General features: G+C 42.8%; 1 protein-coding gene across 11 annotated transcripts in view; it reads left to right on the top strand.

Moving 5' to 3' along the window:
* Positions 1 to 25,810, top strand: part of R3HDM2 (R3H domain containing 2) — a 188,199-nt gene that overhangs the window by 118,927 nt on the left and 43,462 nt on the right. For 9 of the 11 annotated variants that reach the window (XM_025402431.1, XM_025402428.1, XM_025402422.1 and 6 more), the window contains 8 exons: positions 9,484 to 9,683; positions 17,087 to 17,128; positions 20,371 to 20,457; positions 21,081 to 21,207; positions 22,399 to 22,477; positions 23,176 to 23,235; positions 24,010 to 24,150; positions 25,044 to 25,152. In XM_025402431.1, the coding sequence (XP_025258216.1) occupies positions 9,519 to 9,683; positions 17,087 to 17,128; positions 20,371 to 20,457; positions 21,081 to 21,207; positions 22,399 to 22,477; positions 23,176 to 23,235; positions 24,010 to 24,150; positions 25,044 to 25,152 (810 nt within the window). In that variant the 5' untranslated portion in view covers positions 9,484 to 9,518. Of the gene's footprint in view, positions 1 to 9,483; positions 9,684 to 14,313; positions 14,338 to 17,086; positions 17,129 to 20,370; positions 20,458 to 21,080; positions 21,208 to 22,398; positions 22,478 to 23,175; positions 23,236 to 24,009; positions 24,151 to 25,043; positions 25,153 to 25,810 lie in introns of all 11 variants that reach the window. The other 2 variants (XM_025402424.1, XM_025402430.1) reach the window with 2 other exon arrangements.

The raw sequence follows: 25,810 nt of genomic DNA, 5'->3' as shown, positions 1-25,810 counted from the left end.
GCCACTGCACTCCAGCCTGGGTGACAGAGCAAGACTCCATCTCAAAAAAAAAAAAAAAAAGAAATACAGTTTTATGCTTAGTTTATCTTCCAGTGGATCTTAACTCTGGATTAGTAACACTCTGACCCTTCATTACTAGCTTCTGCCTACTTTCAGGGCAGTTTCTTTTATCCTAGAAGAAAATGGTGAGGAGACTTAAAGCCATGTGATTTGAAAGCCTGACTTGAAGCTGGGAATGTTTAGAGAAGGAAATAAGGTAAAGTTTTCTTTTGTAAAGAGCTGATATGGAATCTTTATGACTCGCACAGAAGGCTAAACAGGGGCCAGTGGGAGGAAGTACCAAAGACGTAAATTTTGCCTCTTTAAAAGGAAAGTATTCCGGAAAGAAATGGTTTCTTTCTGGAGGTGAAGACTTTCCCTTCACTAAGAGATATACAAGCAGGGACATTTTTCAGAGTTACTAATGAGTCAAGAACCTAGTTATGAAAGATTATGTATGTAGAAAAATAGAGCTAAGGCTGGGCACAGTGACTCACGCCTGTAATCCTAGCACTTTGGGAGGCTGAGGTGGGCAGATTAGTTGAGGTCAGGAGTTCGAGACCAGCCTGGCCAACATGGTGAAACCCCTTCTCTATTAAAAGTACAAAAATTAGCCGGAAATTGCTTGAACCCGGGAGGCGGAGGTTGCCGAGATCATGCTACTGCACTCCAGCCTGGGCAACAGAGCAAAACTCAGTCTCAGAGAGGGAAAAAAAAAAAAAAAAAGAAGAAGAAAAGAAAAAGAAAAATGGAGCAGAATGAAAAAGCTTCTAAGTACCCCTAGAGTTATGAGATTCCATGATTCCTTTGTGTCTTTGGTAGACTTTCCTTTCTGGTCTTTGACTATTTCTCCCCTTAGTTAGAGGCAGTGTTGTATAAAGTTTAAGAAAGCAAGTCCCAGAGCCAGATTTTCTGACTTTGAGTCCTGGCTGTGCCATATGCCAGTTGTGTGCCCTTTTAAGCAAACTGTTTAACTTCTCTGTGCCTCAGTTTACTTGTCTGTAAAATGGTGATGATAGTAAGAATAAATATGTAATAAGATCATTGTAAGATTAAATGAGATATATAAAATATTTTAGGATAGTGCCTGGCACAATGTAAGCACTCAAAAGTTTCAGCTGATTATTATTATTATTGCCTGTCTCCCTGTCAGTTTTCCTTCCTTCCTTTCTTTCTTTCTTTCTTTCTTTCTTTCTTTCTTTCTTTCTTTCTTTCTTTCTTTCTTTCTTTCTTTCTTTCTTTCCTTCCTTCCTTCCTTCCTTCCTTCCTTCCTTCCTTCCTTCCTTCCTTCCTTCTTTCTCTTTCTTTCTTTCTTTCTTTCTTTCTTTCTTTCTTTCTTTCTTTCTTTCTTTCTTTCTTTCTTTCTTTCTCTTTCTTTCTCTCTCTCTTTCTTTCTTTCTTTCTTTCTTTCTTTCTTTCTTTCTTTCTTTCTTTCTTTCTTTCTTTCTTTCTGTCTGTCTTTCTCTCTCTCTCTCTCTTTCTTTCTTTCTTTCTGATGGAGTTTCACTCTTTTGCCCAGGCTGGAGTGCAGTGGCATGATCTCAGCTCATCACAACCTCCTCCTCCTGGGTTCAAGTGATTCTCCTGCCTCAGCCTCCTGAGAAGCTGGGACTACAGGCACGCACCACCATGCCTGGCTAATTTTTGTACTTTTAGTAGAGATGAGGTTTCACTATGTTGGCCAGGCTGGTCTCGAACTCCTGACCTCATGATCCGCCTGTCTCGGCCTCCCAAAGTGCTGGGATTACAGGCGTGAGCCACCTGGCCTGGCCCGTTCTTCTTTTAATATCCCCCCTACCTTTTTTTTTTTTTTTACTGTCTCCCAGGATTCTGACATAATAAACTCAACTCAGAGTAGCTTAAATGGTAAGAGGATTTATGACTTCAAATATCAGGAAGTCCAGAGATAGGGAGGGTCCAGACTGACTAACTAGTGTCTAATCATAGCATCAAGGATGCAGGCTCCAGCCAGGCATGGTGGCTCACATCTGTTATCCTAGCACTTTGGGAGGCCAAGGCGGGTGGATTGCTTGAGCCCAGGAGTTTGAGACCAGCCTGGGCGACATGGCGAAACCCCATCTCTATTACAAATACAAAAATTAGCCATTCTTGGTGATGGTGCCTGTAATCCCAGCTACTCAGGAGCCTGAAGTAGAAGGATCACCTGCACCCCAGAGGTTGAGGCTTCAGTGAGCTGTGATCATGCCACTGCACTCCAGCCTAGGTGACAGACTGTTTTGTCTCAAGAAACAAAAACAAAAAGCCTGGGCAAAGTGGCTCACGCTTTTATTCCAGTCGCTTTCGTAGGCTGAAGCAGGCAGATCACCTGAGGTCAGGAGATTGAGACCAGGCCGGCCAACATGGCAAAACCCCATCTTTACAAAAATACAAAAATTAGGCCAGGTGCGATGTCTCACGCCTGTAATCCCTGCACTTTGGGAGACCAAGGTGGGTGGATTACCTGAGGTCAGGAGTTCACGACCAGCCTGGCCAACATGGAGAAACCCCACCTCTACCAAAAATACAGAAATTAGCCAAATGTGGTGGCACATGCCTATAATCCCACCCACGCAGGAGGCTGTGGTAGAATCGCTTGAACCCAGCAGGCAGAGGTTGCAGTGAGCCAAGATCATGCCATTGCACTCCAGCCTAGGTGACGGAGTGAGACTCCGTGTTAAAAAAAAACAAACAAAAAACAAAACAAAAAAAAAACGCTGGGCATGGTGGTGCATGCCTGTAATCCTAGCTACTGGGGAGGCTGAGGCAGGAGAATCACTTGAACCTGGGAGTTGGAGGTTGCAGTAAGCCAAGATCTCACCACTATACTCTAACCTGGATGATATAGTGAAACTCCATCTAAAAAAAAAAAAAAAAAAAAAAAAAAATGATGGCTGCAGGCTTATTTTCTCTGCTTTCCCATCCTCCATGTGTTGGCAGGGTGCTGCCACAGTCCAGGTATCATCTGCATAGAAGATCACCTTGGGTAGAAGATACCTGTTTCTTCCAGAGGCTTTAAAAATTTTTTAAATAAAGTAGGAAACTTTTTCCATCCAATAAAGTCCCTTTGTGTCTCACTTGTCCCTTCTAAAACCAGTCACAAAAAGGAAACAGAATTGCCACAATTGGTTTAACTAATTAATATCCATCTCCCAGGGAATGGGGATAAGATCTCCTTCCCTGATCATGTATTCTCAAGGGAAGGCAAGTGCCAAAAGAAATCTGGGTTAGATCAATGAATGTGGAAGAACAGGGAAATCTGGGGAGGTGCCCTTTCCTCTGCTGCTTCATTTTTCTCAGTGTAAGAATTACTTAGTTTTTTTTTTTTTTTTTTTTTTTTTTTTTTTTTTTTTGAGACGGAGTCTCGCTCTGTCACCCAGGCTGGAGTGCAGTGGCCGGATCTCAGCTCACTGCAAGCTCCGCCTCCCAGGTTCACACCATTCTCCTGCCTCAGCCTCCCGAGTAGCTGGGACTACAGGCGCCCGCCACCTCGCCCGGCTAGTTTTTTGTATTTTTTTAGTAGAGACGGGGTTTCACCGTGTCAGCCAGGATGGTCTCGATCTCCTGACCTCGTGATCCGCCCGTCTCGGCCTCCCAAAGTGCTGGGATTACAGGCTTGAGCCACCGCGCCCGGCCGAATTACTTAGTTTTATACAGCTCTTCAAGAGGCCGGTGGTCTCAGTAGAATGACTGACTAAATTTTTTTTGAGATACGCAGGCAGCAGTACAGCGGAGCGATCTCGGCTCACTGCAACCTCTGCCTCCCAGGCTCAACTAAGTAGCTAGGACCCCAGGCGTGTGCCACCATGCCCTGCTAATTTTTGTATTTTTGGTAGAGATGGGGTTTGCCATGTTGCCCAGGCTGGTCTTGTACTCCTAAGCTTGAGCAGTTCACCTGCCTTGGCCTCCAAAAGTGCTCTAATTGTAGGCATGAGCCAACGTGCCCAGCCAACTGACTAAATTCTTAAAAGTGGGTAGTTAAATCAGTCTGTTTTATGGGTAGCTATAAGAACCTAAAGTTCAAGTCTTCCTGTTTCTCCAATGAATGAAGGAAGCCATGTGTCTCCGTAAAACTTGAGGTTGAATATGTGACCATATTCTGCAGATGAAAGATCATTTTTTATTTGTTTGCATTCATAGTGTTTTGGCTGAGAAACAATGTTTGTACACTGGAATTATTCCAGGTATCCAGATAGTTGATTCCTGACCCACATGTGAAGGAGAGCTGCAAAGTTGTCATTTTGATTTGATGAAGTATACCCATTTGGTAATTAAGGCCCATCCTTGAAAAAGAAACAAACCACTGCTGTGCCTTGCACAGTGGCTCAGGTCTGTAATCCTAGCACTTTGGGAGGCCAAGGCAGGTGGATCACTTGAGCTCAGGAGTTTGAGACCAGCCTGGGCAACATGGCAAAACCCTATCTCTAAAAGTAATAGAAAAATCAGGCTGGGTACAGTGGCTCACACCTATAATCCCAGCACTCTGAGAGGCTGAGGTGGGTGGATCACCTGAGGTCATGAGTTCGAGACCAGCCTGGCCAACATGGTGAAAACCCGTCTCTACTAAAAATACAAAAATTAGCTGGGTGTGGAAGCAGTCGCATGTAATCCCAGCTACTTGGGAGGATGAGGCAGGAGAATCACTTGAAACTGGGAGGCAGAAGTTGCGGTGAGTGAGATGGCCACTGCATTCCAACCTGAGTGACAGAGCAAGACTCCATCTCAAAAAAATAAAAAAAGAAAAGAAATAGAAAAATTAGCCAGGCATAGTGGCCCATACCTGTAGTCCCAGCTACTTGGGAGGCTGAGATAGGAGGATCACCTGAGCCCAGGGAGGTCGAGGTCGGGCCATGATCATGCCACTGCAGCCTGGGTGACAGAGTGAGACCCTGTCTCAAAAACAAAACCAAAAAACAAATAAAAAGTGCTTTATAATTTTTTATATCACCTTCTCTTTCTGACAAAGAAATTTGAGGCTATTTAAGCTTGGAAAAGAGAAAAATACTGAAGGCCTATCATATGATAAAAGATGTAAATTTAATTTTCTGTGTCTCTAAGACTGATTTAGGATCAAGATTGAAGCAGTTCATAATTTATAATAGGGAGCAACTATACAACAATTAAGACTATTTCATAAATAGTGAAATGATCCTGTTTCAGTTTTCCCAGAGGTTAGCAGGCCTTTCAGAAAATTACAAAAATGAGTTCTTCTTTGGGGAATAGGGGAAGATTGTGGGAGGTCAAATCTAAGAACTCTTCCAGTATTGACTATTATTTAATGAATTTTTTGTTTTTTTGAGACAGAGTTTTACTCTTGTTGCCCAGGCTGGAGCGCAATGGCACAATCTCGGCTCACCACAACCTCCACCTCCCAGTTTCAAGTGATTCTCCTGCCTCAGCCTTCCGAATAGCTGGGATTGCAGGCATGCACCACCATGCCCGGCTAATTTTGTATTTTTAGTAAAGACGGAGTTTCTCCATGTTGGTCAGGCTGGTCTCTAACTCCTGACCTCAGGTTATCCATCCGCCTTGGCCTCCCAAAGTGCTGGGATTACAGGCATGAGCCACTGTGCCTGACTAATTTTTTTTTTTTGAGACGGATTTTTCACTCTTGTTGCCCAGGCTGGACTACAATGGCACAATCTCAGCTCACCGCAACCTCCACCTTCCTGGTTCAAGTGATTCTCCGGCCTCAGCCTCCCAAGTAGCTGGGATTACAGGCATGCACCACCACACCTGGCTAATTTTATATTTTTGGTAGAGATGGGGTTTCTCCATATTGGTCATGCTGGTCTCAAACTCCCAACCTTGGGTGATCTGCCCACCTCAGCCTCCCAAAGTGCTGGGATTACAGGCATGAGCCACTGCGCCTGATTTTTTTTTTTTTTTTTTTTTTCAGAGACAGGATCTTGCTTTGTCACCCGGGGTGGAGTGTAGTGGTGTGGTTGTAGCCTACCGTAGCCTTGAACTCCTGGGCTCAAGTGATCCTCCCACCTCAGCCTCCCAAGTAGCTGGGACGACAGGCATACCCCACCGCACCCAGCTAATTTTGTTTTTTTTTTGTAGAGAGGAAGTCTCACTGTGTTGCCCAGGCTGGTCTCAAACTCTTGACCTCAAGCAACCCTCCCACCTCAGCCTTTTGAATTGCTAAGATTACAGACATGAGCCACTGCACCCAGCACTATTTATTTATTTATTTAGAGACAAGATCTTATTCTGTCGCCCAGGCTGGAGTGTAGTGGCAGAGTCATGGCTCAACGCATCCTTGACGTCCTGGGCTCAAGTGATCCTCCCGCCTCTGCCTCCTGAGTAGCTGAAACTACAAGTGTGCACCACCATGTCTGGCTAATTTTTTTTTTTTTTTTTTTTTTTTTGTAGAGACAGGGTCTCACTGTGTTGACTTGAACTCCTGGGCTCAAGCAATCCTGCTGGCTCAGCCTCCCAAAGTGTTGGGGTTACAGGCATGAGCCAACACACACAGCCCCCAATTTTGATCTTTATTAATGTTTCCTAGCCAAGAGATAGGGAGAATGCATGTGGTGAGTTTTACTAGTACTTCAGACTGAAGAGAATTGAGGCTTGATTTACCTATTGTGGGGGTGGTAATACATACATACATACTACATACATAAACAAAGTCCCATGTATAGCACATGATCCATGAAGGTCTGTAGGTTATAACTGTTTTTATAGTAGCTTTTAGTTACTGAAGCAGATAATTCTAAAGTAGAAGTTTGTATCAGTGTCTTTCAATACTTGTAGCCAGTTTCTTCTAATATTTTTCGTCTTTAAATTCAACTTTCAACTATATGACTTTTTTTTTTTTTGAACCAGAGTCTTACTCTGTCACCCAGGCTGGAGTGCAATGGTGTGATCTCAGCTCACCGTGACTTCCGCTTCCCAGGTTCAAGTGATTCTCCTGCCTCGGTCTCCCAAAGAGCTGGGAGGCAATCGAGTGCAATTGAGCCAGCTTGCTTAAGATAAAGGAAAAAATTTAAGGCTAGACGCAATGGCTCACCACCACGCCAGGCTAATTTTTGTATTTTTAGTAGAGACAGGTTTCACCATATTGGTCAGGCTGGTCTCAAACTCCTGACCTCAGGTGATCCACCCACCTCGGCCTCCCAAAGTGCTGGGATTGCAAGTGTGAGCAACTGTGCCCGGCCGTCAACTATATGACTTTGCAATTGTGTGAATGACTCTCTGGCCCTCTAAAGAGAATTTACCTAAGTAAACCAAGTCTCCAGGCAGCTACTGAAGAGCCACCACAAGGTGAACAAAACAGTGATCTAACCCCCTCAGCCTTCTGAGTAACTAGAACTACAGTCACATGCCACCGCTCCCTGAACCCAGGAGTTTGAGGCTGCAGTGAGCTATGATCGCATCACTGCATTCCAGCCTGGGTGACAGAGTGAGATCCCGTCTCAGAAAAAAAAAAAAAAAATCACAAAGCAATAGCCTGGCAGACCATCTAACTTATGTCAGGATGTGGCTACCTTTGCTTCTTGAAAGACTTCTGGGTCTTACCCTTTAAACTGATTTAAAAGAGAGAAAAATATCTGTTGTGACAATTTTCTTGAAGCGTTGCTAACCATTTGTCTGTTTATTTAATTCTGTTTCTAGGGCTTCACTGGGAATAGATGTGACATCTGGGAGAGTTACCAGTAAAGGAGGGAAAGAAGTCTTTAGGGTTGAAGTACAGTCAGTAACCTGTATAAGGAGAAACCTCTGCAAACTATTGTTGGAGCTAAATGTGTTTGACTTGGGCAATTGAGGACATGCATCTGTGTATAGAGTATCAACTTCTGTTTCTTAGTGTGTGGTTGGAGAACTGTGTAGGCTTCATTACAGGATTTCCCAGGTAGTGATAGTAAGTGATAAAGAAACAGCCGTCCCTGCACTATAGATACTCTATCACTGGCAGACAGTAGATTGACTGAACCCAAATAGTGTATAGCAAAGTAAAGATTCTTCCTCCAGGGAGGGACCCAATTTTTCTGAAGGACAGATATCTACAAAGTTCTCTTCTTGTTTTTTCAGCTTGCTTAAGATAAAGGAAAGAATTTAAGGCTGGGTGCGATGGCTCACGCCTCTAATCCCAACACTTTGGGAGGCCGAAGTGGGAGGATCACTTGAGTCCAGGAGTTCAAGACCAATTTGGGCAACATACCAAGACTCCATCTCTCCCAAAAAAAATCTCAAAAATGAGCCGGCCTGCCGGGTGCAGTGGCTCAAGCCTGTAAACCCAGCACTTTGGGAGGCCGAGGTGGGCGGATCATGAGGTCAGGAGGTTGGGACCATCTTGGCTAACATGGTGAAACCCCATCTCTACTAAAAAATAGAAAAAAATCATCCGGGCGTGGTGGCAGGCACCTGTAGTCCTAGCTACTCGGGAGGCTGAGGCAGGAGAATGGCATGAACCTGGGAGGCAGAGCTTGCAGTGAGCCAAGATCGTGCCACTGCACTCCAGCCTGGGCGACAGAGCGAGACTACGTCTCAAAAAAAAAAAAAAAAAAGTTAGCCGGGCATATGCCTGTATTCTTAGTTACTTGGGAGGCAGAGGTGAGAACATTGCTTGAGCCCATAAGTTCAAGGTTGCAGTGAGCTATGATTGTGACACTGCACCCCAGCCTGGGTGACAGAGTGAGACTTCATCTAAAAATATATATATTTGTAGGATTTTATATATTCTATAACCATTTAAGCCTTGTCTGATTTTACTTCTTTTTGAAGGGAGAATAGCTTGAAGTTGGTAACAGTGTTGTGGGTTTGTGGTAGCTGTGAAATTTCTTCCTTGGGAAAGGAGAATATTCCTTTCTAGTAGTCAATAGAGCTTTATAATTTTCTTCTTGCTGGAGAGAATCTAATGGGTGAAGTGACTGAGCCAGAAATGTGAGCAAATTTCTGTAGGGAACAAGGGGAGAAAATAAAGTGTCTAGAGGGCTCATACTACTTTAGAACTGAATCCTGGTGAATCTCAAAATAATTATGTTGAGTAAAAGAGTCCAGACAGTGTGATTGATTCCATTTATACAAAATTCTAGAAAATGCAGACTAATCTGTAGTGTCAGAACAGATCAGTAGTTGGCTGGGGGTAGAGGGAAGAGAGGAAGAGATTACAAAGGGACATGAGGAACCTTTGGGGCATGATGAATGTGCTCACTGTCTTGATTGGGGTGATGGTTTTACAGGTGAATGGATGTGTCATAATATAAAATTATACATTTTAAATATATGCAGTTTATGTCAATTTTACCTCAATAAAGGTTTTTTTTTTTTTTTTTTTTTTTTAAAGAAATGAACGCAGGGACAGCATTTATTAAATAACTCTTTTCTGGGTTATAGGAAGGCTACTGGAAAAAAATGTACCCATGTGAAATATAAGTCCTGTGTATTTGTTAAGTATGGATACATACCTCCTGCTTAATGCATTTGATGTTTCTTTAGGAGTCCATAGAGGCCACTGTATTCTATTGAAGAACATGTCTAACAGTAACACTACTCAAGAGACCCTGGAAATAATGAAAGAATCAGAAAAAAAACTGGTGGAAGAATCTGTAAACAAAAACAAGTTTATATCTAAGACTCCAAGTAAGGAAGAAATTGAGAAAGAATGTGAAGATACCAGTTTGCGTCAGGAGACACAGGTAAAGATTGGAAGTGCATTATATGCACACTTTTTTTTTTTTCCTTTAGAGACAGGATTACCCAGCTCTGTTACCCAGCCTGGAGTGCAGTGGCACAATTAGGGCTCACTGCACTCAAGAGATCCTCCTACCTCAGCCTCCCAAGTAGCTGGGACTACAGGCATGTGCAACCACAGCCAGCTAATATAAAAAAATTTCTTTGTAGAGACAGGGTCTCTCTATGTTGCCCAGGCTGGTCTCAAACTCCTGGCCTCAAATGATTCTCCTGTCTTTGCCTTTCAAAATGCTGGGATTGTAGGTGTGAGCCACTGTGCCCGGCCAACATTCTTTATATCTGAATAAAAGTGGAAATGTGTAAGAATCAGTCACTTTTAAAAACACTTGATTCTCTTTAAAAACTCCAGCTTCAGCTCTCAAAATAAAATCTTCCATTTTTGTCATGTAGTCCACAATGAAGTCTAAAAAGGACAGTAAAATTCCTAATCTATTTGGGCCTGAGTTCACTGGTTTTTGCTGCATTTTGACTTTTTTTATTACCAAAAAATAAACTGTATACAAATACATATTTAACAAGTCATAAAATGACTCATACAATAAACTCTTAAAACTTAAGCTTCCTGGCTTTACACACAGTGTTAAATTCATATCCTGGTTGTGTTAAAGCAGTCAGCATTTTTCTGGGTCAGAAATAGCCTCTGAGCTTGCCACTTGGTAAATGTGAGTAAAAGGAATTTCACTCTTTGTTGGCCATGTTGTTTTTCATCCAAATTCATACTGTAGTACAGAAATGATAGTAGTAGATAGTTAGCCAGACTTCCTCACGGGGTTCTTCTTTGGTTTCTGCCTGGCTGGCCCAAACTCTGAGCCTCCTCTCATCTACCTGTTAGAGCCCTTCCTCTGTGGTCACTGCTGGTTTCTTCTGTTACCCAAGCCCAATAAATCCTTTCCTTCGTGCCCAGGGGTGAAAACTGATTTTATTATAAGTCAAGAGACAATTAATACTAGCAAGAAGTTAGATTAAAACACAGGAACAACAACATTTTAGAGGATCTGGAAACTTGAAGCATAATTTTTCTAGACAATTCAATTCACATAAGGCTTGTCTTCTTTAAAGATTAAAACAGCAATAATATAAAGGAATGACTTAAAATTAGACAGCTCTCTGAGATATTTTGTTCTCTAACTGCCTGCTTTTCTATTGTTTTTCCTCTTACAATTCACCAGTCTCTGCTCTGGCTATTTTTCTTTCCATTATTACATGTGAGTTGTCATTCCCTACCAATTCTACCAGAGTTTGTGGAGACAGTCTGCCACCGTTCCAGCTGTACTTCCAGCCTCCACTGATACAAATAATGAATTTTAAATATTCAGTACAGATAAGTGATGAATGTTTCATTATGTGCTGTCATGTTACATGAAAGATAATAATTAAATGAACTTTTGGGTCTAAGTTATTCTATTCTTAGGACACAATTATAAATGGTGTTCTGAATTTCTGTTTTGTGTACTTGAAGCTAGGCAGAAAAGAAGGGACATCTATAGGGTTTTTTTGGGTTTTTTTTGTTTTGTTTTTTTTTTTTTTTGAGGCTGAGTTTCACTCTTGTTGCCCAAGCTGGAGTGCGATGGCACAATCTTGGCTCACTGCAACCTCCGCCTCCTGGGTTCAAGCAATTCTCCTGCCTCAGCCTCCAGGGTAGTTGGAATTACAGGCACCCACGACCATGCCCGGCTAATTTTTTGTATTTTTAGTAGAGGTGGGGTTTTACCATGTTGGCCAGGCTGGTCTTGAACTCCTGACCTCAGGTGATCTGCCTGCCTTGGCTTCCCAAAGTGCTGGGATTGCAGGCATGAGCTACTGCACCTGGCCCCATCTATAGATTTTATATGCTTTATGGACACTCACTTAGTTTAAAAATGTCTTCAGGCCAGGCGCAGTGGCTCGTGCCTATAATCCCAGCACTTTGGGAGGCCAAGGTGGGCAGATCATTTGAGGTCAGGAGTTCGAGATCAGCCTGGCCAACATGGTGAAATCCTGTCTCTACTAAAAATACAAAAAATTAGCTGGGCCTGGTGGCGTGTACCTGTAGTCCCAGCTACTCGGGAGGCTGAGGCAGAATTGCTTGAACCCAGGAGGTGGAGGTCACAGCCAAGATCACTCCACTGCACTCCAGCCTGGGTGACAGAGTGAGACTCCGTCCCACCCCACCCCACCCCCACCCAAAAGGAAAAAAAAAAAGAAGTCTTCACCTGGAAATACAAATACAACGTGTCAGGGTTTGGAAGGGGACCTGCCTCCTCTCGGACTTGACTCCTTTTGCTGCTGGTAGAGCAGGTGGGGCTGCTGCTGCCATCTACTGGAGCTCATGTTCCTTTTGCAAAGTGCCGTCTTGTCAGCCTCCCTGGATCCTATGGAACAGTACCTTAAGAAGCGCTCTACTCTCTATCCATTTCCCAACATACCATTTACACCTTCATCAGCACTAAAAATTCTGCTTCTGAGCCGGGCATGTGGCGTGTCCCTGTAATCCCAGCTACTTGGGAGGCTAAAGCAGGAGAATTGCTTGAACCCGGGAGGTGGAGGTTGCAGTGAGTCAAGATTGTACCACTGCACTCCAGCCTGGGTGACAGAGTGAGACCCTGTCTCAAAAAAAAAAAAAAAAAAAGAGCATGGCCGGGTGCAGTGGCTCATGCCTATAATCCCAGCACTTTAGGAGACCTAGCCGGATCATTTGAGGTCAGGAGTTCGAGACCAGCTTGGTGGATCACTTGAGGTCAGGAGTTCGAGGCCAACATGGCGAAACCCCATCTCTACTAAAAATGCAAAAATTAGCTGGGCCTAGTGGCGCATGCCTGTAATCCCAGCTACTCAGGAAGCTGAGGCAGGAGAATCACTTGAACCCCTGGGAGGTGGAGGTTGCAGTGGCCTAAAATTGCACCACTGCACTCCAGCCTGGGTGACAGAGCAAGACCCCATCTCAAAAAACAAAAAAAAAAGAAAAAGCATTTCTGCTTCTCCTCTAGTCTTCCCTGGTTTTACACCCTGGAAGTCTCCCCAAGAACCTAAGTGGTCCTTTCAAAGAAGTCCCTGTTATGAATTGGAGCTGAAAAGCTTGGGGAAAAGGGACGTTCATGATATATAATGTATGAGATATATCCTTGGGATCAGCAAGTGAAACTCAGACTTTTGCATGGAAACAATGCTATAAATTGCAGGTTCGGAGATTCTGTTTAGAATGGGCAAGTCCTCAACACATACTGAACTTAGGTCCTGTGTCCTTTTTTTTTTTTTGAGATGGAGTCTCGCTCTGTCACCCAGGCTGGAGCACAGTGGCGTGATCTTGGCTCACTGCAACATCTGCCTCCCAGGTTCAAGTGATTCTCCTGCCTCAGCCTCCCAAGTAGCTGGGACTACAGGTGCGTGCCACTATGCCCGGCTAATTTTTGTATTTTTAGTAGAAATGGGGTTTCACCATGTCAGCCAGGCTGGTCTCAATATCCTGACCTCAGGTGATCCACCCACCCTCAGCCTCCTAAAGTGCTGGGATTACCCGAGCCCAGCCAGGAATGTCCTGTAGCCAACTTGGAGGCCAGGCGCGATGGCTCATGCCTGTAATCCCAGCACTTTGGGAGGCTGAGGTGAGTGGATCACAAGGTCAAGAGATCGAGACCATCCTGGCCAAGATGGTGAAATCCCGTCTCTACTAAAAATACAAAAAAATTAGCTGGGTGTGGTGATGCGTGCCTGTAGTCCCAGCTACTCAGGAGGCTGAGGCAAGAGAATCGCTTGAACCCAGGAGGTGGAGGTTGCAGTGAGCCGAGATCGCACCACTGCACTCCAGCCTGGCAACAGAGCGAGACTCCATCTCAAAAAAAAAAAAAAGCCAACTTGGTAAGGCCTCTTAGTTGGGCTTTCTGCCTTTAAACTTGTAATCCCTTTTGATAAATGTACCATATTGTTTTAGAAAGGTGGTTGTGAAATAAAGAACTGCCTGTGTTAACTGTATGTGTCTTACTGCCTTAAACATTCTATGTGTCTTACTGCCTTAAGCCAAGTCCAGTGTTTCTCAGCATGGTATATTGTGACCTAGTCTCTTGCCTGTCAGCCATCACCTCTGATATCCAGTGCATCAGCATTATCTGATTCCTTGGTCCCTGTTATAAATAGGAGCTGAAAGTTTGGGAAAAGCATGCTTTTGTACATGCTTTCTCTGCCTAGAATGCCCACCTTAATATTCTTACCCTGACCTCCTCCAATTCCCACTCCTACCAACATCTGTCTAATGCCTATTTATCCTTCAAAACTCAATCTAGATGATGTCTTTCTCTAGGAAGCCTTTGAAAACCTATTGTAGGTCTATATAGTATAATTCTTTGATCAATGTCTGTCTTCCTTACAGAACTATACGCACTACGAGGCCCAGGATTAGGTCAGTTTTGGCTCACCATTGTATCTCTAAGGCCAACACAGGCACATAGCAGGCATTCAATATCTATAAATGTATGAATCTATGGGTTGCTAGGTCTGAGTCAGATGCTTCTGCTGTGTGCTCCTGTAGCACTCCATGAGTACCTCTCTAGTACACTTAATGTACTGTATTGTAATTGTCTGTTTGTCTGTCTTCTCCAACAGGATTATGAGTTCCTTTTTGACAAGGTTTGTGCCTTTTATCTCCATATCCTCCAGTAGCTAGCATGATAACATGGTGTATATTAGGCTTTTAATATATGTTTGGCTGTTAAAACCATCCATTCTGGGAAATAAGCAGATTCATTCATATATTGTTGGTAACAGTCTAAATTGGTACAACCACTTTGAGGGGCAATTTAGGAATACTTCATAAAAAACTTTTAAATGGACTACAGATATACTATATTTACATATGTATTCAATGATATGGTCGTTGTTTATACTAACAAAAGGTCAGAAATGTCCTAAATGGTGAAACATTAGAGACTGGTAAAATAAGTTATGGTATAGCTATACAGTGGAATACTATATAGCCATTAAAAATGGGGTAGATCTTCTATAGAATGATACTCATGAAAAAAAGTTTAAAAGCAAGGTTCACAGTAGTATGTACAATGTATTTATTTTTATTTTTATTTTTTGAAACGGAGCCTTTCTCTGTCACTCAGGCTGGAGTGCAGTGGTGCAATCTCAGCTCACTGCAACTCCGCCTCCCAAGTTCAAATAATTCTCCTGCCTCAGCCTCCCAAGTAGCTGGGATTACAGGTGCCCACCACCACGCCTGGCTAATTTTGGTATTTTTTTAGTAGAGACAGGGTTTCGCCATGTTGGCCAGGCTGGCCTTGAACTCCTGACTTCAGGTGATTGCCCACCTCGGCCTCCCAAAGTGCTGGGATTACAGGCGTGAGCCACTGCCCCCAGCCAATATATTTGATTTTTTAAAAACCTGTGTGTACACATATACTAAGCTTATATATGCATAAAATATTCCTGGATATATCCAAAAGAACTTCAATACTGGTTGACCATTTAAGAGAGAACCAAGTATCTGGGGGACAATTACAGTTGTCTCAGCTACAATTGTAAAAGGAGACTTACTGTTCTTTTTTTTTTTTTTTTTTTTTGAGACGGAGTTTCGCTCTGTCACCCAGGCTGGAGTGCAGTGGCCTGATCTCAGCTCACTACAAGCTCCGCCTCCCGGGTTCACGCCATTCTCCTGCCTCAGCCTCCCGAGTAGCTGGGACTACAGGCGCCTGCCACCTCGCCCGGCTAGTTTTTTTTTGTACTTTTTAGTAGAGAAGGGGTTTCACCATATTAACCAGGATGGTCTCGATCTCCTGACCTCGTGATCCGCCCGTCTCGGCCTCCCAAAGTGCTGGGATTACAGGCTTGAGCCACCGCGCCCGGCCCTTACTGTTCTATATATACTCCCATTGTGCCTTTTGAATGTTTGTGCCATGTGTATGTATTGCCTGTTTGAAAAAGTAGTGACAAATACTGCTTCATACTTCTGGATTATGAATCTTCCCTTACTGCAACAGATCTTACCACTGAGCCAGATCCACCATCATTTCTTTTTCTTTCCATCCGCCTTCTCAGTTCTCCATTTTGCATTGTGGCCATGTTATTTGCTAACTAGTGAAGAAGACCAAGAAAAGAGAAATCCTCACCCACCCAAGGCCATGCTGGTACTCTGTCTCTGACTTGTTTCCCCTCCCCTATCCTCCTGCCTCAGTTCCCTCTACGTCCCATTGGAGTTCCATTCCAAACATCTCAGAACTCCTAAGTGCCTCATCCCCATATATAACCCTACCCAACCTCTTCCCAAAAGCCCCCATTTTGACTTCTGAGATGTTTACAAATCTTATTAATTGGCTGTTCCTTCCTTATCCCACCTTATACCTTCATTCTTTATCTTCCTCAGTTTCTGTCCTGCCCCTTATCCACTCTCTCCCCTTTGCTCTGAAGGTCTTATCCCTGTCTTTTATGCTCCCTTCTTTGTATCCTGATACTCAGGGAGGGAGGCATTTGGGAAGAAGACTCTTCATTGCATTTTTGCAGCTATCGGAACAGATATTTTGGGTATCCCAAGTTGGAACAATGAATGTGTGTGTTGTCCTATAAAGATGTTATTATAATTGATGGTCAGGGGCCATATTTCATATCCATTATGGGTTAAATAGGCTTCTGTGAACAGGCTTGGGGGAAAAAACACTCTTTCATGCTGTGGTAGGGACATTTCCAGAAGCATCCTAAATAGGACAGGATACCATGGTTTGTCCAAAAGTAGCTTTTGTCAGTCTATGAAATAGGCCAACAAAATCAGTGTCTTCCAACTTTTTTTTTTTTTAATGGTTTTTGTTTTGTTTTGTTTTTGAGATAGGGTTTGGCTCTTGTCACCCAGGCTGGAGTGCAATAGCATGATCTCGGCTCACTGCAACCTCTGCTTCCCCCATCCTGCCACCTCAGACTCCCAGGTACCTGGGACTATAGGTGCATGCCACCACACATGGATAATTTTTTTCTTTTTCCTTTTCTTTTTTTCTTTCTTTTTTCTTTTCTTTTTTTGTAGAGATGGGATTTCGCCTTGTTGCCCAGGCTGGTCTCAAACTCCTGAGCTCAAGGGATCCGCCTGCCTCGGCCTCCTGAAGTGCTGGGGTTACAGGCATGAGCCACCACATCTGACCATCTTCTGATTCTCTTACTTAATGGTGAATGGTGATTTGACTGTAGATGGCCTGTAGTCCCTTTCCAGTCACAGTTGCTAGAGTTGTAGGTTGTAGGGAGAAACTCACATCAATTAGTCTTCATCATGGTTTGGCTGTTGTTGTAATGGTTTTTACAGTTAGTGCTTTTTCTTTCTAAACATGTGTTGTTTTTAACTTACATGTTGATTTTCTTCCACCTTTAATATTTTCCAATTCCCTTCTAACAGAGGCGGACATCTAACCATGGTCATGCCAGGAAAAGAGCCAAGGTGAGAGCCCTTCCTCTGTAGCTTCTTTTCTAATGTTATTAGTAATACATTTCACAAGTGGACTTGTCATGAATATCTAGTTTGTTCAGATTATGTAGGCAGAGTTTTCTCACCTGTACTCTGTACCCCAATTGTGAACCTGCATAATACACACATGTACACCTACACATACACACCTCTAATGGAAACTGTATGCATACATAGGTGTATACACATTTGATGCCTGAAAGGCTGCCCAGCTGGAGCCTTCCACAGAGCCTGAAAGAACTGGATACTAGTTGTGCTGAAATATCAGTTTCTCTGCTCACTCCTAGCTTCTCTAGGAGAATGGCTGCTTATATGAGTCTTACAAATCCTTCCTTTTTTTTTTTTCCCTTGTAAATTTTCTTTAAGATTAAATCCTGCCCACTAAGAAAAATGACTCAACATTTTTGGATATCCTAAAAATACAGGCTTTTTTTTTTTTTCTATTATTTTTTTTTTTTTTTTTTTTTTTTTTTTTTTTTTGGAGTTTTTTGCTCTGTTGCCCAGGCTTGAGTGCAATGGCGCAATCTTGGCTCACTGCAACTTCCGCCTCCCGGGTTCAAGTGATTCTCCTGCCTCAACCTCCCAAGTAGCTGAGCTTATAGGCATGCATCAGCATGCCCGGCTAATTTTGTATTTTTAGTAGAAACGGGGTTTCACCATGTTGGTCAGGCTGGTTTGGAGCTTCTGACCTCAAGTGATCCGCCTACCTCAGCCTCCCAAAGTACTGGGATTACAGGCATAAGCCACCATGCCCAGCTTCGAACTCTCAACCTCAGGTGATCCACCCGCCTCAGCCCCACAAAGTGCTCGGATTACAGGCATGAGCCACCATGCCTGGCTATTTTTCTTTTTTTTTGAGATGGAGTCTCACTCTGTAGCTGGAGTGCAGTGGTGCAATCTCGGCTCACTACAACCTCCGCCTTCCTTGTTCAAGTGATTCTCATGCCTCAGCCTCCCAAGTAGCTGGGCTTACAGGCACACACCACTATGCCAAGCTAATTTTTGTGTTTTTAGTAGAGATGGGATTTTGCCATGTCACCCAGGCTGTTCTTGAACTCCTGGGCTGAAGCGATCCACCTGTCTTGGCCTCACAAAGTGCCAGGATTACAGGCATGAGCCACTGTACCCAGCTAACTTAATGTTTCACTTTTTAGGGGCAGGAAGAGGATTTTGCTTTTAATCATTACATGATACAATTAGCACCTCACAGATTATTTTAAGCAGAGTTATCAGGGAAGACTACATGTGTTAGTATGTGATAGGTTTCTAATTTAGCTGGGAAGCAGTAAAGTATTAAATTTTTCTTGCATTGGGAAGAATTGCCTCCAAAAGTAATAATTAAGGTTGGCTACTCTGTTCCTCCAAAAAAATAATGATAGAATTTGGAGAGTGGCTCAGCTACTGTGTGACTTGAGTTTGAAGAAGGCCAAGAACTAAAAATTGGCTCTGTGGCTTGTCTTGCGTGGCCTGATCCATAGTGATGGGCTTGATGTTAAAGTTCAAAACAGAGGTTACTTACTGCTACTTTAGTTCCTCTCAAATTTTTTGGGATAAGTAAGACAGCTATTATCTCCATTTTACAGATGAGGAAACTTGGGCTATAGGGATTGAGTGGCTTAACAAAGTGCATTCAGTAGCAAGTGGCAGAATTAGGCATGAAGTTAATTCTTCAGGCTCACAAGTTCTTTCCTCTGTACTGCACTACCTGGAGCATACCTGTCATGTTTTGTGCTTTGGTGTTTATTGTAATCCTTGGTTTTATTTTGTATTGAGTCTCAGTAAATGTTTATAGGTAGATTTCTGATGAGTCACCCTACAGTTTTTAGCTTTGGGTGGGTCACTAGGAGAGAAATGATTTGCATAGTGGATTTCTGATATTTTTGGGATTCACCAGCTAGCAGAAGTAAAGCGGGCAAATTAGGTTTTATTGCATTAAATCCCAAGTATTAATAAAGTTTTATCTATCTTTTTTTTGTTTGTTTGTTTTTGGTTTTTTGAGATAGGGTCTCACTCTATTGCCCAGGTTGGAGTGCAGTGGCATGATCACAGCTCACTGCAGCCTCAACCTCCCAGGCTCAAGCAGTGCTCCCACCTCAGCCTCCCGAGTAGCTGGGACCACAGTCATGTGCCACCATAGCCAGCTAATTTTTTTTTTTTTTTTTTTTTGAGACGGAGTCTTGCTCTGTTGCCAGGCTGGAGTGCAGTGGCGCAATCTCGGCTCACTGCAACCTCCGCCTCCTGGGCTCACGCCATTCTCCTGCCTCAGCCTCCTGAGCAGCTGGGACTACAGGTGTCCGCCACCACACCCGGCTAATTTTTTTGTATTTTTAGTAGAGACAGGGTTTCACCGTGTTCGCCAGGATGGTCTCGATCTCCTGACCTAGTGATCCTCTTGCCTCGGCCTCCCAAAGTGCTGGGATTACAGGCATGAGCCACTGCGCCCGGCCAATTTTTTAAAAAAATTTTTTTAGAGATAGGGTCTCACTATGTTGCCCAGACTGTGACCTCCTGGCCTCAAGTGGTCCTCCTACCTCGGCCTTCCAAAATGCCAGGTTTACAGGTGTGAGCCACCATGCTTGGCCTGTCTTTCTCTTACTCTTTTCGTAGACACTTCTTTCCATACCCTTGGCATCTCAGGTTTAGAGTCATTTAGCATTTATTGTCTACTGTATGCTAAGCACTATTTAATGATATGTATATTTACATACTATATATTATCTAATTCTCACAACAGGTTTTTAGATAATTTTAGGTATTTATCGCCATTTTCCTGAGGAAAAACAGAGACCTGGAGAGGTAAGGTAATTTGCTCAGGGTCTCATAGCTTGTAAGTACAAAACCAGGAGTTGAAGCTAGGACTTTTGGCTGTCAGCCCCATTGTGTTTCTACTATGCTATGTTGATGTGTATTTGCATAAAGTTCTGAGACTGAAATTAGAGTACGGGGCTGAAGAGAGAAGAGGGCTAAGTGAAATGGTTTCCTACCATCTGTCCACGTAGCCAGTTTGTACATGTCTACTGTTGTAAGCAAGAGAAGTATCTTTCAAGTGAATCAGGAACTGGTGAGTAGGACCCATCCCTTGTTTAATGGAAACAGCAAGTAACAGAGCCAAAGAGGACACTTTTCATTCAGCCAAAAGCTTTCTGAATATTCACCAAGGGAAGAAAGATATAAGATATATATAAAAAAAAAAAACTGAAAATTGTTTTTTTCAGTCTAATTCCAAGCTAAAGTTGGTGCGCAGCCTGGCAGTGTGTGAGGAGTCCTCCACCCCATTTGCTGATGGGCCATTAGAAACCCAGGTAGGTCATTTGCAGGAGTAAGTGTGGCTTTTACGCTTGGCAGTTTTTTGGTAAAATGTAGTACAGCAATCACAGCAACATCAGACTTGAAAATCAGGGTAGAAGGTACTTCAGAACAAAGCTGTTGTACTAAAACAGGGCATGGTCTCTCCTCCCAGCTGCGGGTTCCAGTGGCAGTGGCAGTGCTGACAGATCTGTGCCAGGGAGGAGGGGAACCCTAAAAAAGAAAAAAGAAAATAACCCCAGCATAGCTGACAGCATGAAGTATAGGACTTCATATCTTGACCACCTAGGATGATGCAGACAAGAAGATCCCAAAGCTAGATCTTATTTTCTTATGTGTACCCTCCCGCTCTGGTGGTTAGAACCATTCCCATCCAACACCTATGCCAAGAACAGCCTGTGTAATTTGAGCTCTCCATAAAGTAGGCTGTGCTTGCTGGCAGAAAAAGCTGTGCCTCTACCCTCTTGATAGAACAAAACTAAAACAGTTTAATTAGCAAAATAACACTAATCTGTAAGAGAGAGCTGCCACCCCAATATTTACCTTCTTTGAGATTCCAAGGGAGCTGCAAGAAAGTTAAAATCCTTTTCCCCCTTTGATTATCCTTTTTCCTCTTAAGGATATAATTCAATTGCACATCAGTTGCCCTTCTGACAAGGAGGAAGAAAAGTCCACAAAAGATGTCTCTGAAAAGGAAGACAAGGACAAAAACAAAGAAAAGATCCCAAGAAAGATGCTGTCCAGAGGTGAGGAGTTTTTCCCATCTCTTATCTGTTCTAGGGCTGTGCCCTTTACTTTTATCCTGAAGCCTGGTACCTGCTAGCCTTACTGGCCCATCAATTTGTAGTGTTCTGCTAACTTGGTTGCTTGAGGAGATGCCTAACTAGGTTACTTTCTTTGTTTCTGTAACTGAACCTGCCTTAGGAGCTCGCATGCCACAGACAGCTACTCCATATGCATTGGCATTATCCATGGGAGGACAATGTAGTCAATTCTGATTTTACTTGTGCTCTGGAATAATGGTGACATTGATCATCATTGGTAGCAAATCCTCCAGATGCCATTTATATTTTGGTTTGGGGATGGCTAGGGTGATATTTGTTTATTTATTTTTATTTTTATTTTTTTGAGACAGAGTCTCCCTCTGTCACCCAGGCTGGAGTGCAGTGGCATGATCTTGGCTCACTGCAACCTTTGCCTCCCAAGTTCAAGCGATTTTCTTGCCTCAGCCTCCCGAGTAGCTGGGACTACAGGCACATGACACCACACCTAGCAAACTTTTGTATTTTTGTAGAGATATTTAGTTTCACTATGATGGCCAGGCTGGTCTCGAACTCCTAACCTCAGGTGATCTACCTACCTCGACCTCCCAAAGTGCTGGGATTACAAGTGTGAGCCACTGCACCTGGCCTGGTTTTTTGTTTGTCTTTTTTTTTTTTTTAAATAATGCAGATTTGTCTCTAATTATTCGACTGTCTTTGCCTTTAAACTCTTGTACTGGTAGCAAAAAGACATAGTCCATAAAAATGATAATTGATTAGAAAAGGCAAACAGGATTAAAAAATAATGTTTGGGCATATTTACTGAGATTCTGGAAAATTCAGCCCTGACTGCCCTTACCTGGAATTTATTTTCCTTAATAAAACCTGCTTTGTTTTGATCAGGACATTCAGTAAATACCTATTGATGACAGATGGCTTTTCAGTGTAATATTGATGTAATACTATGGCCCAGATTGTTTCTTCTGTCATTTTGATGTGGAATTTTGGGATCTAGCACATCAAGGTCATTCTGGATTTTATGTTAAAACCCTGGAAGTTTGATTTTGCTTTCCTATTCTTGTATCTCTTGGTTAGGTTGTGGACTTCTGCTTAGGATTAGATAGCATGCAAAGCAGTTTCATTTATTTTAAATTTCTTTTGTTGTGGTGGTTCTAGACTCCAGCCAGGAATATACGGACTCCACTGGAATAGACCTACATGAATTTCTTGTAAATACACTGAAAAAGAACCCAAGGTAATAACATGATGGGTATAAGAGGAAAAGGGGTTAGAGGATAGCAAGATTCCAAGAGGCCAAATGGCTTTCCAGAATTTTTCCATTCTTAGAATCTAGGATGCTCATCTCCCTGTCCCCCCAGTATTTGTCAGGTATAGTTTTATATTCTGTGAGGGATTCAAAATACTCTCACATTGAGGTTTCTGTTTTCAGAAGAATTGGGGAAAATTCTGTGAAAGAAGAATGCAGAAACAGAGAAATATGAAGGCTTGGAAGTACAGTGATTAAAAAGCACACATTGGGAGTGATAGTAAGAGGAGCTAAAATAAAAAGCACAGAAAGAAAAAACAGTTGATTGTACATAAGCTAAATTATAATTCCTTTAAAATTCTGTATATAACAAGATGGAATATAGAATGACGATTAGATTTATAACGTGTGTTTATATGAATATGTTGCTAACAGTGAGATTTCTGATATGGTATAACAAAGTATATGATTGAAGGACCTGCAAAATGTATACTCGGGTTGTTTTTCTTTTTAAAAATATTATAAAACAGGCAAGTGAGGCTTAGCAGCGTTATGGTTCATTACTGGGTTTGAATATATACCTTTTTCAACTTCCATAATGAGCAAGTTGTGTTTTCAATCCCTGCTTTCAATGTCTATGGGAGGGCTGCTTTTTGTTTTGTTTTGTTTTAATCTTTTTTAAACAGGGACAGAATGATGCTGCTAAAATTAGAACAGGAGATTCTGGAATTTATTAACGACAACAAGTAAGTTACTTGCATGAAATACATATTTAGATGTGGGAGGGGGCACTGGAAATAAATTTAGGTACAATTTTAGGAGATGTTTCCCTTGAAGTGTGATTTTTGAAAACATACTGAAGTTTTTAAGTTATTATGTAGATTTCAGTTGAAAAATAATTTATATCTTTTCAGCAGCTCACCCTTGTCCCAGATTTTACTATTCTTCAATGTCTTCCCTTTTCTTTATCAAACATCATCTAGGTGGGTGGGACCTAGGGCTTAATAAGTAGTCTTTTTTTTTTGAGACAATCTTTCTTTGTCGCCTAGGCTGGAGTGCCATGGTACAGTCTTCACTCACTGCAATTCTGCCTCCTGGGTTCAAGTGATTCTTGTACCTCAGCCATTGTGTAGCTGGGATGATAGGCACATGCCTAGTTAATTTTTGTATTTTTTGTAGAGACGAGGTTTTGCCATGTTGACCAGGCTGGTCTTGAACTCCTGAACTCAATTGATCCACCCGCCTCGGCCTCCTGAAGTGCTGGGATTATGGGCATGAGCCACTGCACCCAGCAATGAGTAGTCTTAATGAGGAAAGTAGGTCATAGTAATCTGCAGAATACTGTAGATAAAGAAACTGAGAGAAACCTTGTTTGGTTCCCATTTAGTAAATATCCGTATTTCTTATGTCTGTTTCTCCTAAGAAACTTTCCACTTTAGACACTCGTAAGAAAAATTAAAATTGGTTGTTATTGCAGTTGTTTGTCTTATTTCACTTTTTTCCCCCGTGTTTCCCTTCAGTAATCAGTTCAAGAAGTTCCCTCAGATGACCTCATATCACCGGATGCTATTACACCGGGTAGCTGCCTATTTTGGGATGGACCACAATGTTGATCAAACTGGGAAAGCTGTCATCATCAACAAAACTAGTAACACAAGAATGTAAGGGAGGAAACCATGGTTTGGGAAGACTTCCTTGGGATAACCTGCTGGGTTGGAAGAGGAAGGTGTAGGATCAGGATGTCTCTTGCAGATGGCTGGGCGTGGTGGCTCACGCCTGTAATCCCAGCACTTTGGGAGGCCAAGATGGGAAGACTGCTTGAAGCCAGGAGTTCGAGACCAGCCTGATCAACATAGCAAGATCCTATCTCTATTACTTTTTTTAAAAAAAGTTTTAAAATGGCCGGGCGCAGTGGCTCACACCTGTAATCCCAGCATTTTGGGAGGCCGAGGCGGGTGGATCATGAGGTCAGGAGTTCAAGACCAGCCTGGCCAAGCTGTCTTGAAGCCAGCCTCTCTACTAAAAATATAAAAATTAGCCGGGCGCAGCGGCAGGTGCCTGTAATCCCAGCTACTCGGGAGGCTGAGGCAGGAGAATTGCTTGAACGCCGGCGGCAGAGGTTGTGGTGAGCCGAGATCACACCATGCACTCCAGCTTGGGTGATAGAGTGAGACTCCATCTCAAAAAATATATATATATTTTTAAGTATTTTGCGGGGAAGGGGTTTGGGGTTGGGGTTGGTTATATAATTAATTCCTACTCTTTCTGAGGCCTTGGAGGTAGATTCTAGAGGGACTGGTGTTTCAGGAAGTCTGGCCTTAGCCTCTCTTCACTGATAGGACAGATATAACTATGGAGGAAGAGAAGTTATAGATGTATAAAGAACAGACCCTGAGGATTTCATTAAAACCTGCATGTGACTTTTTGGATTCCTTACTCCAGAAATTCCCTGAGTGTGAGTTGTGTAATTTAGGAGAGCTGTACCTAATAGGTCTGCTTCCTAACAAAAGGGTCTTTGTCCTCCTTTCCTTTCACATTTCTCTCCAAATCTCAGCCCTGAACAGAGGTTTTCAGAACATATAAAGGATGAGAAGAATACAGAATTTCAACAGAGGTTCATTCTCAAGAGAGATGATGCCAGTATGGACCGAGATGATAACCAGGTGAAGAATGGAAAGGGGTGGGCCTATACAGAGAGATTGCAGTAAGAGAAACTGGGAAGGGAGAAGAATTTTTGTGGGATGGAGAAAACTCAAAATATCTTAGTACGGAGAAATGTATTGAGCTATACTGAGTTGGCTTTGGCTTAATGTTGAGAACTGTTTATTTGTTGAACTGGATGCCACCCTCTTAGCCCTAGAGAGACATGGTGCTGAGGTTTGCTAGGTGATCTCATTTGGCCTGGAACTCCTTGGGTCTGCCACTGACTTCTAACACCACATCATTTGGAATAAAGCAAGGTTGATCCCTGCCTCAGCCTTGGTCCAGCTGTTGGTTTCATTCTTTTTTTTTTTTTTTTTTTTCTTTAATAGTTAGGGATTTCTTTGGGAACCACAAAAAGCTACTTTGTCCCACTTCAGCTCTTATCCTAGCTTAGGGCTAGCCTTGAACTGGCAAAGTTGTGATCTAATTTACCCAATTACAAAAGTGTTTCTGATCCCTTTCTGCAAACTCCTTAATCTTTTTCCAACTCCTTCCACCAAGGTGAGTGAGTTAATTTGACATTTGATGCTGGGAACCTCAGATAGATCCCCTTTGTGATCCACTGCTGTGGGAATAAGAAGGGAACAACCTATCCCGTCCCTTTAAATGGGCCTGGCT

The sequence above is a fragment of the Theropithecus gelada genome, chromosome 11, assembly GCF_003255815.1.
Source record: "Theropithecus gelada isolate Dixy chromosome 11, Tgel_1.0, whole genome shotgun sequence".
Lineage (NCBI taxonomy): Eukaryota > Metazoa > Chordata > Mammalia > Primates > Cercopithecidae > Theropithecus > Theropithecus gelada.
This window is presented reverse-complemented; position numbering and strand designations above follow the sequence as displayed.